Source organism: Pseudoliparis swirei, chromosome 8 (assembly GCF_029220125.1).
Source record: "Pseudoliparis swirei isolate HS2019 ecotype Mariana Trench chromosome 8, NWPU_hadal_v1, whole genome shotgun sequence".
In the NCBI taxonomy this organism is placed as follows: Eukaryota; Metazoa; Chordata; class Actinopteri; order Perciformes; family Liparidae; genus Pseudoliparis; species Pseudoliparis swirei.
Genome location: NC_079395.1, coordinates 10,933,878 through 10,951,520, shown reverse-complemented (window position 1 = coordinate 10,951,520; position 17,643 = coordinate 10,933,878). Strand labels below are relative to the sequence as shown.

At 43.4% G+C, this 17,643-nt stretch overlaps 3 protein-coding genes and 4 non-coding genes across 7 annotated transcripts; 6 read left to right on the top strand and 1 right to left on the bottom strand.

Annotated features, from left to right (window-relative positions):
* The first annotated feature begins 52 nt into the window (after positions 1 to 52).
* Positions 53 to 1,328, top strand: setd9 (SET domain containing 9). The gene has a single exon (XM_056420726.1). The coding sequence runs from the start codon at positions 269 to 271 to the stop codon at positions 1,127 to 1,129; it is 861 nt and encodes a 286-aa protein (XP_056276701.1). The 5' UTR covers positions 53 to 268; the 3' UTR covers positions 1,130 to 1,328.
* A 766-nt stretch (positions 1,329 to 2,094) lies between these two features.
* eif4a2 (eukaryotic translation initiation factor 4A, isoform 2) lies at positions 2,095 to 7,196 on the top strand. The gene is made up of 11 exons (XM_056420725.1): positions 2,095 to 2,161; positions 3,534 to 3,585; positions 3,679 to 3,811; positions 4,077 to 4,216; positions 4,604 to 4,772; positions 4,855 to 4,964; positions 5,275 to 5,418; positions 5,726 to 5,863; positions 5,947 to 6,036; positions 6,282 to 6,361; positions 6,446 to 7,196. The coding sequence occupies exons 1-11, from the start codon at positions 2,133 to 2,135 to the stop codon at positions 6,588 to 6,590; spliced, it is 1,230 nt and encodes a 409-aa protein (XP_056276700.1). The 5' UTR covers positions 2,095 to 2,132; the 3' UTR covers positions 6,591 to 7,196.
* Positions 3,852 to 3,926, top strand: LOC130198705 (small nucleolar RNA SNORD2). The gene has a single exon (XR_008832702.1). It is a non-coding gene; the product is annotated as a small nucleolar RNA SNORD2 (small nucleolar RNA).
* On the top strand, positions 4,437 to 4,510 carry LOC130198704 (small nucleolar RNA SNORD2). The gene has a single exon (XR_008832701.1). It is a non-coding gene; the product is annotated as a small nucleolar RNA SNORD2 (small nucleolar RNA).
* On the top strand, positions 5,010 to 5,187 carry LOC130198702 (small nucleolar RNA SNORA81). Its single transcript, XR_008832699.1, has one exon. It is a non-coding gene; the product is annotated as a small nucleolar RNA SNORA81 (small nucleolar RNA).
* On the top strand, positions 5,481 to 5,634 carry LOC130198703 (small nucleolar RNA SNORA81). The gene has a single exon (XR_008832700.1). It is a non-coding gene; the product is annotated as a small nucleolar RNA SNORA81 (small nucleolar RNA).
* A 3,919-nt stretch (positions 7,197 to 11,115) lies between the features above and the next one.
* Positions 11,116 to 17,059, bottom strand: b3gnt5b (UDP-GlcNAc:betaGal beta-1,3-N-acetylglucosaminyltransferase 5b). Its single transcript, XM_056420594.1, has 2 exons — positions 16,484 to 17,059; positions 11,116 to 13,290 (listed from the first exon to the last, which is right to left on the bottom strand). Exon 2 carries the CDS (start codon positions 13,001 to 13,003, stop codon positions 11,873 to 11,875), a length of 1,131 nt encoding a protein of 376 aa, XP_056276569.1. The 5' UTR covers positions 13,004 to 13,290; positions 16,484 to 17,059; the 3' UTR covers positions 11,116 to 11,872.
* Between the last annotated feature and the right edge of the window lie 584 nt (positions 17,060 to 17,643).

Below are 17,643 nucleotides of genomic sequence, written 5' to 3'. Positions count from 1 at the left end.
GTTGAAGCACCATATAGTAAAATAAAAGTACACAATTGGTCGCTCCTTGGTTACGCCAGATGTTAAAGGGATTTTTTGGCTTCAATTTTCTAGTCACTACTGAATACAATGTACACACTTATCGTTCAGTGAAATAACGTGTTTGCAAAGATTGACGAATTCCGATAAAATTGTGCTTTTATTTAGGAGCAACACGTCGGAAGTGACTATAGAATTCAAGAAAAATAAGCTCTTTCCTCGATGTCCGACCTGCCAGACGTCGATCTGAATGTTTAGAACTGCTCTTAAAAGATTTCAGAACAAATGGAAATCCTACAGACACAGGTTTGTACCTTGGGTGGTACTGAACCTGTCTAAAAATGAGAACACTTTGCGGCATGTGACCGAGCGCTCGAAGGACAAACTGGTCCCGGATGAGGAGGTGTCAAAGAGCCTGCTGCAGCTCTTCAGAGTCCTGCTCAGGAGCCATGTGGCGGATCATGAGGAGCTCCTAGTTCTTCAAACTCGCTTTCTCGGACAAATAACAAGTGAAGAAGACCAGTGTGGAGCAAAGGCAGTGTGTGGAGATGATGCCATGTTACAGTCACTGGGATTCTGCCTTGACCGGAAACCGAGCTCTTTACCCTTTGCAGGCACTGGAGTGTTTGTCACCAAAGGATGTGTCTCCAAAGGGGCTGCAGTGGCGATGTACCCTGGCACAGTCTATCAAGCCTATGAGCCAATTCTCCTCCAGTCCATCAGAAACCCGTTTATATTCAGGTGTATTGACGGTGTCTTGATTGATGGAAATGACAAAGCCATCTCCAAAATGGTGTTCAAGTCATGCAGTGGCAGGGACAGAATGGGGCCTTTCATGATGAGTGACACCAGCTGGCTGACATCCAGACCACAAAACCCACTTGCTGTTGGTCAGTATGTGAACAACTGCTCCGACGAGACGCCTGCTAATGTGTGCTACCAGGAATACGACGTACCGGACAATTTCCCCATCCAGCTCTGCCAGTATCTGCCTAATGTCAACTACAGCCATGACACACAGAGGCCTCTACGCTGTGTTGTCCTTGTATCACTCAGAGACATTACAGCAGGCGAGGAACTCTTCTCCAACTACTACACCATCGTGCATTAGATTCAAAGTACACGCCACTGTTCTGCTTTGGTGTCAGAAAACAGAAGAAAGTGTACTTTTTTTTATCGTTTGTCTTGCTTAAAAGAAGAAATGCAAATACAAAACTCTCTTTGTACACTAACATTGTTCTGTAATAAAGGTAGAACATACCTTGTATGGAGTACTGTAATATGCAAGACATTAAACTGCTCTTATTTGACAGTGTTGCAGTGTATATATCCAAGATTAATTTGGCCATGGAAACTGCCAATTTCTTCCCACATTGTGCCATATAAAGACTGGTGAGACAAGTTGATGTGTCTAATCCCTCTGCTGCACTTCTTTCATTACAAATGCCAATTACAAATGAGAGGGACTCTTACTTTAAAATAAATAATGTATTAAACACTCCTCGGTTGTGATAAGCAGCTGCCATTCATAGTTAGCTCACTCACTGCAATCTGATTTTACATAAATTTGCCTAAATCTAATAGAATATGTGAATATGTATTTATAAATAGTCAAAACACTGCATTCACTGCTGCATTCCTCTAAACTTCCTACTAATTAAATGTGGTTTCATGATGATGAGGACGTAGATATTCCCTTTCAATGTTTAATTGTTCCTAATCTCACTGTAATTGTATTTAATGAACTCCCCTAGTATCGGTTTTGGAAGAAACCCTCGACAAAGATGTTGCGCAACCTTGTCATGGCAAGTTGCGTCCTATTGGAAACGCTGTAGAAGCCTAAGCACTACTTATCACTGCAATATCCTTCCGCTAAGAAATATAGTCTGGATTAATTATCACATTCGTAGAGATTTTTGTCAAATACATTTGTGAAAATCACATGGTGAATACAATGGAGTGTGATGAAAAAAATGAAGCCAGTCAACTGAGCCGATATTGTCAACGAAACTGAGCATTTTCAGTTCGACAGTGAAAATAGTCCGGCTGTATAAAAGCAGCTGGAGTCGCCATCAGCGGTCTTTCCAGTCGCATGCTGAAGTTGGGGACGGATCATGTCTAGCGATTCTGCTGATTACAACAGGTAACAATCGTACATTTGGTACTTGTTCCCCATCTAACACAAGTATATGTTAACGGCTACTTGAGCATACGAAGGTTTGGTCTCCGATGTCGTATTATGTATTTTATCTCAAGAACGTGTTAGGCCCCAAGCGCTGTAAGGGCAACTGGGAAGCTAACGGCTCGTTAGCTTTGTGAAGTTATCTGCCTCGCTAAACAGCCTTTACTAAATACTTTTCGAGACTTTAGGATTAGGTTGCTTTCTCGACTCTATATGGAGTTTGTGAAATCCTGGTTGTATTCTTAAACTGCTTTTTGTTGTCTTAGCCGGTGGCTGTCGTTAGCTATCGGGCCTAGCAACCACTCGGCCTAGTTGTGCAGCTGAAATCTGCGCAGGCCCGAAATATTGGCTCTTGGTTAAACACTGACGTGAATCACCATCGGTGGTCCTACGAGCAGCCCTGTAACCTTTCCAGCTCAATTAACAAACGGTCATTTATGGAGGTAGAGGTAACTGAGCCCAACTCGTGGAATCGGACACGTGCTAGCAGAGCCCCGTTCATCTCAATTTTATTTGTATAGTATCATTAAGAAACGTATATAAAGTTCGTTATCCGTGGCGCATTAACAATTAATTACATGTATCCCAGGCTCTGTCATTCCCGTAGACTAAGGACAATGACTTTAAATATAAATATCTAATATACTGACTTTTCCTCACGCAAGACAATGGGCAAGGTGCTTCTAGGCCCAATGGAACCACTTTGTACAACACGGTTGTAATTCCACGGTTTGGCCTCTGTAAATGATTTTCAAGGCTTGCCGTTCCTCTTGGCGTTGGATGCATCAGACCGCATTACGTCATCCAGATGAGTTGTCCACGCCCCTCTTAGGGGGGCGGGGCAATCCTGAGTTCTGCCTCGTGGCTAACATCCTGGTGGTTGAAATGTGTCTTGAAACTTTTACTTTCCACAGTTCAACTAATTTATGGCTTGACATCCGTTCAGCACTGCGTCATCTTCAAAGCAGTGCTCTCTAGGAGGAAATAAATTATCACATTTGAGGGAAATTGGATAAGAATGAAACTGTATTTGTTGATCAAGGCTTTAACATTGATAGTTGAGGTACATGACATCTAAATGTTTAGTCCGCTGACTTGCCATTGGGTTGTTGTAGATGAATGGCTAACGTTCGTTCAGACTTGAGGTGGCTGCAGTAAGTTGTACAGTTGTGGCATCAAACCGTTTTCTCCAAGTATAGATCAGTTTATAGCTCAACAGTTGGGTATGTGCTTTTAGCCAAGGTTGGAAAGTAATAACAGCCTGTAGTTATTCCCTAAAGTAATCTCTTAATTTTTGTGATTTTTAAATTAACCTGTCACTTTTCTTCCACAGCTCAAAAGACCATGAGGGGCCAGATGGAATGGAGCCTGAAGGCATTATTGAGGTAAGTACATGACGACATGTTATTTCATCGCTGAAAATATACATTCAGCATGACATTCGTGTGCTTACTAACTCTTTTTTCTTTCTCCTTCAGAGCAACTGGAATGAGATTACAGACAACTTTGATGATATGAGCCTGAAGGAGACTCTTCTCAGGGGAATATATGCATATGGTTTTGAAAAGCCATCTGCTATTCAGCAAAGGGCGATCATACCTTGCATCAAAGGTACAGACACATATTTAATTGATAAGTTAACTGATCATTTGAGTGAAGTGATGCTTTACCATCTTTCGGGACTTACCCAATTATGGGGATACTTTTATTTTCTTACTGATCACTCAATACTGCAGTTTTTATAACTTGTTATATACAAGTTTGTTTACTGCAGCAAGGCAATGAAACGTGACATTGTTGCATTTCTTGTATAGAACCCTACACATTGAGTTGGATTATATTTCTCACTAAATAATATTTGTCTCCTTGCCATTAGGCTATGATGTCATTGCCCAGGCCCAGTCGGGCACTGGCAAGACGGCCACGTTCGCTATCTCTATCTTGCAGCAACTGGACTTGGAGCTGAAGGAGACTCAGGCTCTGGTGCTGGCTCCCACCAGGGAGCTTGCTCAGCAGGTATGCTGTTTCTGAGGTCACAGTGACCAAAACAGTATCTCAGACCTAGACAGCATATTGAGGACACTAATTCAATCACTAAGGTACCATTTTTTCAAAATGTTAAGTTCTGAAACAATTTCCTCTGAAGATTGGTGTTGTCTATGTCCATAGCTGCATTGGTCTAAGATCTGGCTTTGTGTGAATTGTGGTTGAAATATTGTACCTGTTGTGGAAAACTGAGTGATATGATGGCATACCATCTTTCGGGACTGACTTACAATGTTGATATTTCTCGTATTTTACTGATCACTTTTAACAGTTATTCCACGCACTTTAGGACTGTTAATGCCATCTGTATCGCCCATTAGCCTAAAGTTGAGTTTTGCTTCTGTTCCCACTCATTAGATTCAGAAGGTCATTCTGGCTCTGGGTGACTACATGGGGGCAGCCTGCCATGCCTGCATTGGCGGGACAGATCTCCGCACTGAAATACAGAAACTCCAGGCTGAGGCTCCTCACATAGTGGTCGGCACACCAGGACGAGTGTTCGACATGCTGAACAGGGGACACCTGTGTAAGTGACCGGTCCTGGTCAACACTAATGGTTTCTTAATTTCACAAATGCTAGCTTGACTTGATGCCACGTTTCTCTGCAGCTGCAAAATGTATCAGGATGTTTGTTCTGGATGAAGCTGATGAGATGTTGAGTCGCGGTTTCAAAGATCAAATCTATGAGATCTTCCAGAAGCAGAGCACAAACATTCAAGTAAGACTTTTTTTGATAAGTATGACACTGACTTGAAATGTGGAACCCTTCTGCATTAAACGAAGTCTGCTATAATTGTGTGACTCAAATTTTGTTTCATACAATAATGCTAGCCGACTATTGCGTGGAAGGAGATTAAAAGTCACTGTACTGAAAATGAGATGTGGTCGAACCTCTTTCTTAATGTTCATTGGCCTCTGTCTCGAGGTGCAGTGCTACAACTGAGTCTGAATTCGTAATTGTTTTGACTGCAAAACAATTTACCTTTGGATCTTATGGTAACACTATGCTTTAAAAAAATGTTTTATAGGTGGTGCTGCTCTCTGCCACCATGCCAGCGGAGGTGTTGGAGGTGACCAAGAAGTTCATGAGAGAGCCCATTCGCATTTTGGTGAAGAAAGAGGAGCTGACCCTCGAGGGAATCAAGCAATTCTACATCAATGTGGAGCGAGAGGTAGGTTTATCCAAAACACTTGTCTGTCATTTCTGCAAAGCTGCCGTAGGACTATAAAATGTCCCTTCTCAATAAAGCACCCTGCTAAAACTGCATCATGTGGCCATGTAAGCATGGGTACACCAGGGAAGGATATTAAAGGCACAGTTTAAAAATGAGGCTATGGGGGGACATTAATGTCCGGTGTCCGTTGGCTCAATATCCTGTGTTACACATGAGCTGAAGTACATAGTCAAATACAATTTAGTAGGATTCTGCTCTTACTTGACTCTGCAGCTGACAATGTTTTACCATTTTTCATCTCCAGGAGTGGAAGCTGGACACCCTGTGTGATCTGTATGAAACACTGACAATCACACAGGCTGTCATTTTCCTCAACACCAGGAGGAAGGTCGACTGGTTGACTGAGAAGATGCACGCTAGAGACTTCACCGTCTCTGCTCTGGTAGGATTTGTTCTGCGTTGTTCAACATGGCATTTTGATTGTCAGTATTAATGCTCTACGTTCTAACAAGCGTCTCTTTACAGCATGGTGATATGGACCAGAAGGAGCGGGATGTGATTATGAGGGAGTTCAGGTCTGGCTCAAGCAGAGTGTTGATCACCACTGATCTTCTGGTTAGTATGACATGTTTGTTAGGGGAGGGTTCTATGAAATGTCCCAGATGTTCTAAGTGTGCAACAGTCCTACAGTGGCCAAGCAATCAAAACTCTGGGAAGATTAGGGCTCTATATCCACAATGGCTTCCTCTCCTGTAGGAATCTGTAACTAGTATACGAGCAACAAACAAGCTGAATACAGAACTAGACTTGAACATAATTTTGTAAAGTCTTGATTCATATATTCTTTGTTCCCCCTTCAGGCTCGTGGGATTGATGTCCAGCAGGTTTCCTTGGTCATTAACTATGACCTTCCTACAAATAGAGAGAACTACATTCATAGGTAAGTGACCTTGTAAGTGACCTTCAGCAGTGAGTACCCCTCAGTCTCCCGTGAGTTTACGGTGCTCACCTTTCCTCTCTACAGGATTGGCCGTGGTGGCCGCTTTGGCAGAAAGGGAGTTGCTATCAACTTCGTCACTGAGGACGACAAGAGGATTCTTCGGGATATCGAGACGTTTTACAATACAACAGTGGATGAGATGCCCATGAATGTGGCAGACCTGATTTGAGTCCCGAGATCGTTTTTTTTTTTTTACCGCGGTGATAGCGGTCGTCCACTTGCATTGTGCTTATTATATTCGAGGGAGGAAAACTTCTCGATGCTAAACCTTGGATCTGAGTTTTGGTGTGTGTTAAAAGGGAGGCGACTTCTACGGTGGTCCCTCTCAGACGGTTGTGGATTCTAACCTCGACAGGTGGCTGTTTAGCGCTAGTCATGGGGTCTGAAAACTTAACGGTTCTTATCAGGTATTTCTTTCCATGTTCAATTAAGATGTGTGTATTGGATGTGCTCCACCATTTAGTAATTTACTTGTGGACTAAAAGGTATAAGTGCTGTATTAAGTCTGCAAATTATTCTATGCTAACTGGTGTATTGTGGGATAGCTTAATAGATTACTGTAGTGTCACTTTTTATTATTTGTGGATCTTCATTTTAAATGTTTTTAATCCCACTTGTTCTTTCAGAGTTTATAACAAGTTAGCTGCTCTTTGCTGATGTGGTTTGTACCCTTGCTAACACCCCACGCTACTTGGGATTTCCTGCTACCCCTCCCCACACACATACATTGATCAATTGTTTGTCTTAATAAATTTAAATTGCTGTCACAACCCTTTCTTTGTTTACTGAAGTGTATAATGTGAGGAGAAACAGGTGCTGGTGTGTAATGAAGCTATTTCAGGTAGTTACACTATTTATGGAAAAGTCAACTTTAGTTCACTTTGTCCTTGCAGGACAAAGATGCCCTAAAAATAGGTGTTGCATTATTTTCAGACTTGACTAATTTGTTACAATTATCTCAACTATAAAGGTAAACTGCCATTTTGGTGGTGACTTATGTTTTCTGGCATACAAATTGATAGGAGAATATTGTTCAGTGATGTAATGGATGGGCATAAACATGAGTTTGATTAATTACTTCAATGGCAAATGACCCGTAACCATAGTTGCATTTTAGAAGCGTGAATTTATGCCGATGAAAGCGAAGCATGTATTTAGTGGTCTGTCATGGCTTACCTGTTTAAAACAATTTTGGTAGCTAGGTGCAGTTTTAATATTAAAACTAAGCTCACACCCTCACGTGTGCAACCTGCATTGGCACAATCTAAAATGATTACTGGGCAGTTATGGACCATTTGTGAGTGAACACCACCTGCTGGTGTAAAACCATAACACTGAATATAATCTGTCGTACAAAATATCTGATCAGTTTAGTAGCAATGTCTCATTTTACTGTCCTTGTATGGTCTCAACATGTGATGAAAAAGGTAGGTATCAATCTCAAAGACAATATATTTGAAAATGTAACCAAATCACAAAGTATTACCAAATTCAAAGTCCAGTCATGCGTGTTAATTGGAGTTTCCCGTAGGCGAGTGCTCTGTGTGGCCTGTGAAACACTGTTCAAGGTCAACCTGCCTCCACCCAATGACAGCGGGGATCGGCTCCAGCCGCTACGCGACCCTGAACACGAGAGGTTCGGCGTGGAAAACAAAGCCTTAAAAACCTCAAACGCTAATATTAGTGTTATGAAAATGGCAAAAAATAATGTGCTACATTTTAAACTAGAACGGGCACTCGGTAGAGCGCATACCTTCGCATATCACAAGATTGGACATTGAATTATGAACATTTTGGCATTAGTTGCATGCCAATTGGATAAAAATTGACCGCGATATGGTAAAAAGAAGATTTTGACCTTTTCATGACCTTGACCTTTGACCCGATCGATCCCAAAATCTAATCAAATGGTCCCCGGATAATAACCAATCATCCCACCAAATTTCATGCGATTCGGTTTACTACTTTTTGTGTTATGCGAATAACACGCATACAAATAAATAAATACACGGCGATCAAAACAACCTTCCGCATTTTCAATGCGAAGGTAATAAGCTTGATCCCTCACTTTCAAATGTGTTTTATGTCTGTTTACCATTAAGGAAACACTCAGAAGGAATGTCTTTTCTTTCACCGTGTATGCTGGGACCAGTGCGGAAGTCCGGTTTCTACCTGTTGCTGACAAAAACTAAACTATGAAAACATATAATTATCAAAAGTGAGTCCGATATCTCACTGATGGAAGTCTGGAGCACGAGGGTTTGAACCTGATGGAGAGCTTTGTGTAATGTTGTGTCAGATATGTAAGCCTGTTATTGGTGGTGTGTTTGGTTACTGTGATGAAATCTGTACACTTTGCTCGTACTTTTTAGTGACTTATCTTTGGCGGCCAACAAGACCAGAAATAACGAGATCGTAAGTAACTTTCATGGTTTGATAAGAGTTCCTTCACAGAATGCTTAGGTCGGTGGACGTTGAACCACCTATCAGGTCTCATCCTATCCACCACCTTTGTTTCCTCCCGCCTGAAGAAGGAATTGTACTCCGTATGACGATTGCACCTTCTGTGTGCAGACAATAAAGATCTGAGAGACAGGTTCTGTGACATGTTATTCAATATTTCAGAGGATTTGTCCAACACTGCTCTCCGGTCTGGAAGGCCGAGTCCAGAGCCCCATGCAGAGGGCACAAGGGAGGAGGAGACGGGGAATCCTCCCGTGGTTTTAGAAACAGAAGGAGGGTGGTATTGAACAGAGAACCCCAAAATATGAACGATTTATGAGTTTTAAATATATCATAATTAGAGACCCTGTGTTAATAAGACCCCTGAGTTCCTACAGTAGAGGACGTGGGACGACTTGAGGGAAATCCTTTGTCCTAAGATTTGATACGGAAAATCTTGTGAGAAGCAAAGACAACATAGGTAGTTTGATATTTTTTATTTAAAAAATATTATAATATACTATGACCTTTTTATACTATTGTTATAGTCTTTTTCTGTCATTTCTATATGATATATAATACTTTGAATGTTTTGTTATATATTATACTCTGACCATTTGATTGTAACTGTATACAAGTTGCACATTACCCCAAACTAGACAACAAAAAACAAAAACAAATATTACAAGTATTGCATGACATATTATAACATTATTTTGTATTATTTTGTATTTATTTTCAATAAATCCCATACTATTTTTTCACATCCTCTGTGATGTTTCCCACCAGCGTTTGTCTTCAGGTCTTCAGGACTCGAAGAGAAACACCTCGGACAACATTTGGACACAAATTGCAAAACACAGTTCCTGTGAAGGATGAACAGATACGAGCAACGTCTTCATCCTGTTGCCTCACATATTGCTGTAATGCTACGTTGCTTATTCTCATAGTCAGGAAAGCAAATCTGCGTACTAAACAATGTAAAAACGATTATTTTTAAAGTCCCTGGCGTGACCTATTTGACATCAACTGTGTAAACATCGTATTCCTTCATGGTGCTTTCTGAATGAGCTGAAGTCCCAGCCCGTCCACGCGGCTCCGCCTTCCCTTATATTTAGCATCTCAACTTTGCTGACACAATTATTTTGCAACTCTTGGGGACTGAAGATGAGCTTCATTGTTTCGATGACTCCTCGTGGACTCACACGAATAATAACCAACCAGTTCTTATCTCCAAGGGGAAAAAATTATACTAAACAGCTAACATATTGTACATTAGACCAGATTTGACGAATTTAAATAAAATGCATATTCATCATATGTCTGTATTCTACAGCAGTTTAGCAAACAGCTGCTTGTGTCTTTAAGTTTGTTTAAATCCTTTGTGTGAATGCTTCTTCTTTATGTGTTGCCATGGAAACAGAGCAGCTCTTCCGGAGAACAGCTCCTCCAGCCCTCCTCACATTTCAGGACGAGGTGGCATCAATAAACATTTTGACACTTCATAGTAGACCGAGGTGAAGTGAGGGACACTCGGTACTCACATAGTGATACCGAAAGAAAATTGGGATTTACTGCGATGAGATGTGATAAAAAATGAATCAACATTCTCAGAGATGAAACCATAGTGCTGCAGCAGCAGTGGATATAAGATACTGTAAAGCATGACCATTGCAAACCAGCCATTTGGTGATGTGGGAGTGAACCTCTGAATCTGTCTGACATCACTCAGGTCACATGTCTCCCGGCCTGATGTCATATTCAGTCACACAACTGAAGAATGACCACCGTCTTAGTTCTTCTCCTCTGACATGTAACTGCTGTCTGCTGGGCGGCGACACAGGAGCAGCCTCGGTTATTACTGTTCGCTCATGGCTTCCTGGCCGGGGGTATTCTTGGCTCTACGTATCACATGTCAGAGTGAGCAGTGCGCTCTGGCAAAGTCCATTCCTTCACTCATAAAGATGTCGGCATCGTAAATGGTGGAGGGTTTTCATTCAAGATGTTTTCACTTGCTCTCTAATGAGGCTCGTGGAGCACCTCCCCCTCCTGGCTGCCGTGGCGACCACATTGATTTGTGCAGTGATCTCACTCACATGGTCTCAGAGCTTTGATTCATACTGTATGCGAACTGCATTGTGGGTCCAAGACTCACCCAAAGCCATATGGCATGGTTGTCATGACATGGTGAGGTACCGGTACCGGTACTGGTCACATTATTGATACGACTACGGAGACTAATAATAAAACAGTTGGACTTTCACGGAAGAGATTTTATTGAATAAAAATAAAAAAACTTTCACAAATGTAATTACAAAAAAATATCTTATAACAAGAAAATGTTCAATTAAGAGCCGTCGCTTTTTTGCTCATCCTTACATCATTTTTTATTTTCAGCACACAAGCTGCTTGTCTTCTCACTGACGCACCTTTTCTACTTCAATGTGAGGAATTTTGCACGTCATGAGTTGTAAACCTTTTTAGATTTGACTCCTCGCTGACTGATTGCATATCTTCATTATAAATCAGGAACCACCAGATGTGTTACTTCTGCAGTTGACCTTTAAAGTCATTGATAGATGAGAAAGGGTTCCTCTTTAGGATTCCGATGTTCTGTAACCGATGTGTGTGTCGCAGCAGCAGAAATAAAATCCAAGAATCAGGAAGAATGGAAAATAAAAAAGTGTATAATTGAAACATAATATGTGAGAACAGGGGGTTTGAGTTGAAACTACATGTAAACAGCATATGTTTAGAAACAATTTGACCACATTCTGCTATCAATGCAAAGCCAGCGTTATTACATCATTAAACCAGATTGGAAAACGCACACGAGCAGTGACTCCATGAACCTGGTCTCTTTGCCTGCATACACATCGGTGTATATTAACTCGGAAAGAACAGAGGCAATATTTGCGTTAATGATCCTCCATTCATCTTGACCTATCACACGCCTCCCTCTCTCACACATACACACACACACACACATACACACACACACACACACAACTACAAAAAGGCTGCTTTGCAAGGATAGGTGTTAAAATAGTACGGCTTACAGAGGAGAGACACTTTCACAGCGGCGCAGTACAGCCTCCCTGCGAGTCCAGAAGTCTCCTGCTTCACCTGCGGGTGGGTCGCTGCCTTCCACAGGTCATGGATATCCTCCACGTGACCGTGTGAGGTCATCATCCGGTCGTAGATACACACGTGGTAGGGCGCTTTGCCCTCACCTGAGAAATAGATGTGCTCCTGCGGAGACACACCAACAGCGTTGGCGCAGATGCCCATGAACACATCGTCGATGTAGAGAGAGGCGTTCAGGGTCAGCGTGGCTTGGTAGATCTGATCAGCCACGTCCCTGGAGACGACGTACCCGGCCCCGGCCGTGTAGTCGGGGTACGACAGCCACCGGTACATCTCAAAGGGCACGTAGTACTTGCTGTGTTTGCTGCGGATCGGCGGCGCCCCCCTGTGCACCCGACCCACCCAGAAGTCCGTGACGCCTCTGCTGCTCACGTGCTGCAGGTAGCGCACCAGGTTGGGCATGTGGACAAAGATGTCGTCGTCCGCCGTCATGAGGAAGCGAGCGTGTGCACAGCGGCTGTGCGTCCAGTGGAACTGCAGGATGAGCTTCAGGGTCAGGTTGTGGAAGGAGTCGAGAAAGTCCTGCTGGATCAAGTCCCCGCTGAGACGGTCCTCGTGGACGAGCAGCTCCTGGAAGCCCGCCGTGGCCCGAGGTGTTCCTAAGGCGAACACCACCTTGACCGTCACTCCCAGCGCGTTTCGGATGTAGGTCTCATTGCCCCACGTGGATCTGATGGCTTTTCGCCTCTCGGTGTTCTCCGGGGACGTTTTGACGAAGAGGAGGAGGAGGACGTCTCGGCCGGCGCACTTCTCCGAGTGGTCCAGCAGGTAGCGGAAGTTGCTGAAGCTTCTGGCTTGCTCGCGTGGGATGGTGAGGCTCTTGTTGATGTCGCTGAAGTGGTTGTCAAGGTAGCGGTACGAGTAGGACTTGATGTGGCTGACCACGTTGTTGTCCAGCGACTCCCAGCAAACCATCACCACTGACAGCACCAGGCAGGTGGTCATCAGCTGCACACACTGGCATTTTCGTATCCGGCGGAAATTCACAAACATTCTGTAATCTGTTCACCCGGTCTGGTTGGTGATGGCGGGGAAGCGGCTGGTGGCGAGCGTGAGGGAGGAGGAGAGATGGCTGAGGTTGTGGGGGTTGAGCGTGTCGTTGCAGCGCCTCGAAGCAGCGCTGGGTGGAGCTTCCATCCTCGGCGTTCCACATTCAGCAGGAGGCTCCGGCGCTGCTGGAAGTCACCGGGTCTGCTGGCAAACGTCTCCCACCTCCACAGAATCAGGCGCGCGGCCGCCCGGCAGCTGGAGCGTCATCTTTCACCCATGAAGCACTCGTCCTGGAGGAATGAGATCAGAGAGCACACTCACTGTGGTCACGGTTTAGGAATACACAAGCGTTCGATTCTCTGTTTTCAAAAGGAGGAAGTAAAAAGGTCTTAAAAAAAGACCACGTTTTTTTCAAAGTCTGCTTGGACAAGATCTTCCATATTTGTAAACTGGATCTGTACCAATCTCTCGTTGGGTAAAGATGTGGTTTTCTAATATGCGGCAAGCAGCAGCAGCACGGCAGAAACTACGTGAAACTGAACTGAATACCTGCCGGGGTTCAGTCGGTTTTTGCAGAAGTCGTAACGCAAGCTGAAAAGTCCAAAGTGAGTGGGGTGAAAGGGACGGATCGCCTGAATACAAAAGCCAGCACAGCAAATGTGCCAATGCAAGCCCGTCCACAATGGAGGGGTTTAGGGTGCAGACCCACCGACACCGCTGAGAGTCACGGAAAGCATCGGACACAATGGAATAACTCGGCAGCACAATGCGGGACGAGAATAGGCCGCTTCCGGCCGGCCCTGGACTAAAAGCGAGGGGATCATGACGGTCCTGGGCCTGGGACTCCCACTGCACCCCGAGAGCTTTTCAAACATCACTGGATGGCCTGAGCCTAATGGGGTCACTGGCTCCGATGGCTCGCTTTCCTCTCTGCCCAATAATGACAAACGATGCCTCCCCTCTGTTACATGCAGTTATGTGCTCCTCTTCCTGGTACACACACCGTACTTTATGACCCACCAGTCACAATGCTTCTTTCAGTTATAAATGACAGACTTACTGACAGACATGTGACTCGTCTTCTTACTGGCCATTGTAGAGATAAGATCATATTCCAGCTGGACTTTGACCTACACATGAAACACATATCATCGATATGGGAGTATAACAGAGGAGTGGGCACATCTCTCTCTTGATATATAGATATAGATATCTATATATAAGTAAGTAAGTAAGTAAGTAAGTAGCTTTTATTGTCAATTTCTTCACGTTAGACATACAAAGGAATCGATAGGACGTTTCCCACTCTCCCACGGTGAAACATATAAAAGTGCACAGGCACAACAGATAAGACAAGACATTTCCTAATACTAAGTCAACATAAAGATAAAGATTCACGTACAGTTGTTATAAATACTATATATATATAAATACTATAAATACGTAATAAAATTTTAAACATAATAATAAGGTTATCTTGCTTAACCCTTGTGTTGCCTTCGGGTCAATTTGACCCGATTCAATGTTTCACCCTCCTGTCGCCTTCGGGTCAATATGACCCGATTCAATGTTTAACCCTCCTGTTACCTTTATATTTACTAGGGCTGTGAAACGATTACAATTTTTAATCGGGTTAATCACAGGTTTTTGTGGATTAATCATGATTAATCACATATTACCGATATTCTCGGTATATTTTGTGAGAACATAGAGATTTATGACAAAAGACGGATATATACATTTATACATTCTTCTATACAATGGTGCTGCAACTCAGCAGTTATTTAGCAGTTTTCTTCCATATGGAACATTAATACATCTTCATCCTAAACAGAATGTTTAACCCTCCTGTTACCTTTCGGGTCAATTTGACCCCATTCAATGTTTAATGTCGGTGTTCTTTGGGGTCAATTTGACCCCAGGCTGTTTTTCACTGTGTCAAACATATCAGAAATATCAACTTTTTATTTATTTAAAGGGCTATTTAGGTAGTCAACAAACAAACATAAAGTACCTCACACTTAAACTTGGGAAACAATATTAATTCTAATAATTTTCTGGAGGTTTTAATTGCTGGGGTCAAATTGACCCCGAGGGTAAAATATGTTCGTAAATGTAAAGGTAACAGGAGGGTTAAACAGAACATTTTTCTCTTGTTTGTCAACCATTAACTCCACCATGATACAATCTAAAGGTGGACAGATTGACAAGTGACTTTTTTTTTGCTCGGTCCCGATGCGCGCGCATGGAGCTCTGTGGCGCGCCAGACGAAGATCGATAAGTGTTAACGCAACGCGAAGAGACAGAAATGACATGCTGCTGTGGAGATACGATCAACAACAGACGTTTAGTTTAATAAAAGAACAAAGACGTGCTATAGAGAACATGTCAGGGGGCGGGCCAATCTTTTAATGTCATGCGATCTACCGACACTACGCCGCGATCGACTGGCAGGTCGCGATCGACGTGTTGAGACCCTGATCTACAGGAAGTAAAAGTCGAAACAAGGTTTCCGGAGGTGAACCTGCGGAAGGATCATTACCGATGAACAGACCGTCTGCATGAGAGCGGACAGAGTTCAGATTGAAGTGGAGTATTGGAAGCTCATTTTGCAAGTGACTTTTTTTTCGTCCCAACGACCAACAACAGACGGATTGGAAGCTCATTCTGCGCATGCGTTAAATGCGTTAAAAAAAAAACTAGTTAAACCTGTAATTGGATTAACTGAGTTAACGCGTTATTTTTCACAGCACTAATATTTACTAACATATTTTACCCTTGAGGTCAATATGACCCCAGCTATTAAAATCTCAAGAAAATTATTAGAATTAATATTGTTTTCCAAGTTTAAGTGTGAGGTACTTTATGTTTGTTTGTTGACTCCCGAAAGAACACCGACATTAAACATTGAATCGGGTCAAATTGACCCGAAGGCGACAGGAGGGTTAAATATTGAATCGGGTCAAAATGACCCGAAGGCAACACAAGGGTTAAGAATATAATGCAAATAACATAAGATAGCTAACTAGCTGATGTGACAGGTGTAAAGTGTCATCAGCCAAGTGACTGCACTACTTTCAAATGTTTTCTATTTTCAATATTAACACGAAGAAGATCACAATGTTGCTGTGTGTTCTGGTCACGTGCGTTAGTGCACACTGGTTACAAGTACTTTCTTACAATGTATTTAGTTTAGATTATTGAGTGAAAGCATTTCCACTTTCACATCCTCTTCATGGGCTGTTCTGCAGTCGGCCTCAGCACTGTGTGTGTTACACACTAACAGTGTTACACACTGTACGACACAAATACAAGTGTTGATCCCCTCCCATCTGTCTCAGCTGCATCTAAAGCAAGCGGCGAGAGAGCGAACCAACCCAACAGCATATTTTCAAAGTCACCGTTTGTATAAATAGAGTTGAAACACACAGCGGGAGGGAGGGGGAATCACACGTCACGCAAAGTGGTCATTCCAACACTCACCGGTCAAAAAGAAGATGTGTGTGAATCCAACAGTCTTCTCTTTCTGCTGCACAGATCTGCCTCTGCTGGAAGTTTACTTTTCCTCGAGATGAGTGCAGGTGAATGGTTGTCAGAAGCAGAGGACTGTCCCTCGTTAAACAGCCAAACCCTTTTCCATGAACCGTCCCCTGCCCTCTTTGTGTAGGCTGCAAGTTGTAAATGTGCCGGTTGCCGTGGTTCACCTCCCACCCTCCCTTTCCTCTTTCAGTGTGGGGGTGGTCTGCCGTCTGGAAGGGTGGTGGTAGAGAGAGGAGGGGGGGGGGGATGATGAGAGGAAGGCCCGCCCTCTGTGCCTCATCGTTGTGCTCGGACTGGGTGACACACGAAAGATAAACGTCTGATTCTGATTTATCCAGACTAGAACTAGACAATCGCGCAAGAAATGTAGATGGTGTGGCTTCTGCCGAGAGGTGTTTATATACATATTATAAACATGTATAACATTACCGGGGGTGAGATGTGTGAATGAGGCCAGTTTGCGCCTGTGCGTTGGAGACAGACAGAGAGAATGCAAGAGCAAGAGGGGAGGGACATATAGAGAATGTGTGTGTGTGTGTGTGTGTGTGTGTGTGTGTGGGGGTCCTCCCTTTCCCTTATTTCCTCTATTCTTCCTTCCTCCCTCCCTCGTTCCCTCGCCTTCCTTTCTCCCTTCATTCCTTCCTTCCCTCTCTTTCTCCCTCCCTCCCTCCCTCCCTTCGTGTGTATTAGTTAGTGGACACAGAGACACACCCACATTTCTCTTTTCTCTCCTCAGCAATACTATTGCATGTGTTTCACATGTTGCCGTGGTTACAGGGCACGTGTTTGTGTTACTAGAGCTGCGCTGATTAGCTAATGTGAAGCAGCTGTGTCTTCATGAGGGGGACAGATAGCAGGTTTTTCATGAAAAGTGGAATTTTCACATCAAAGAATAATTCTATTTGCAAAAGGGTCTGTTAGACCAGAAACCAGAAACAGAGTCTGTCAATCATTTTTCTCAACAACACTAGCCCCCCCCCCCCGTCGGTCGATCGCCTTGGTCACATAATAAGTAGCTCGCATGCTGAAAAAGTGTGAGCACCCCTGTTCTAGCACCACCAGCAGGTCGACGTATCCACCGATCCACTAAAATACTTCCACAT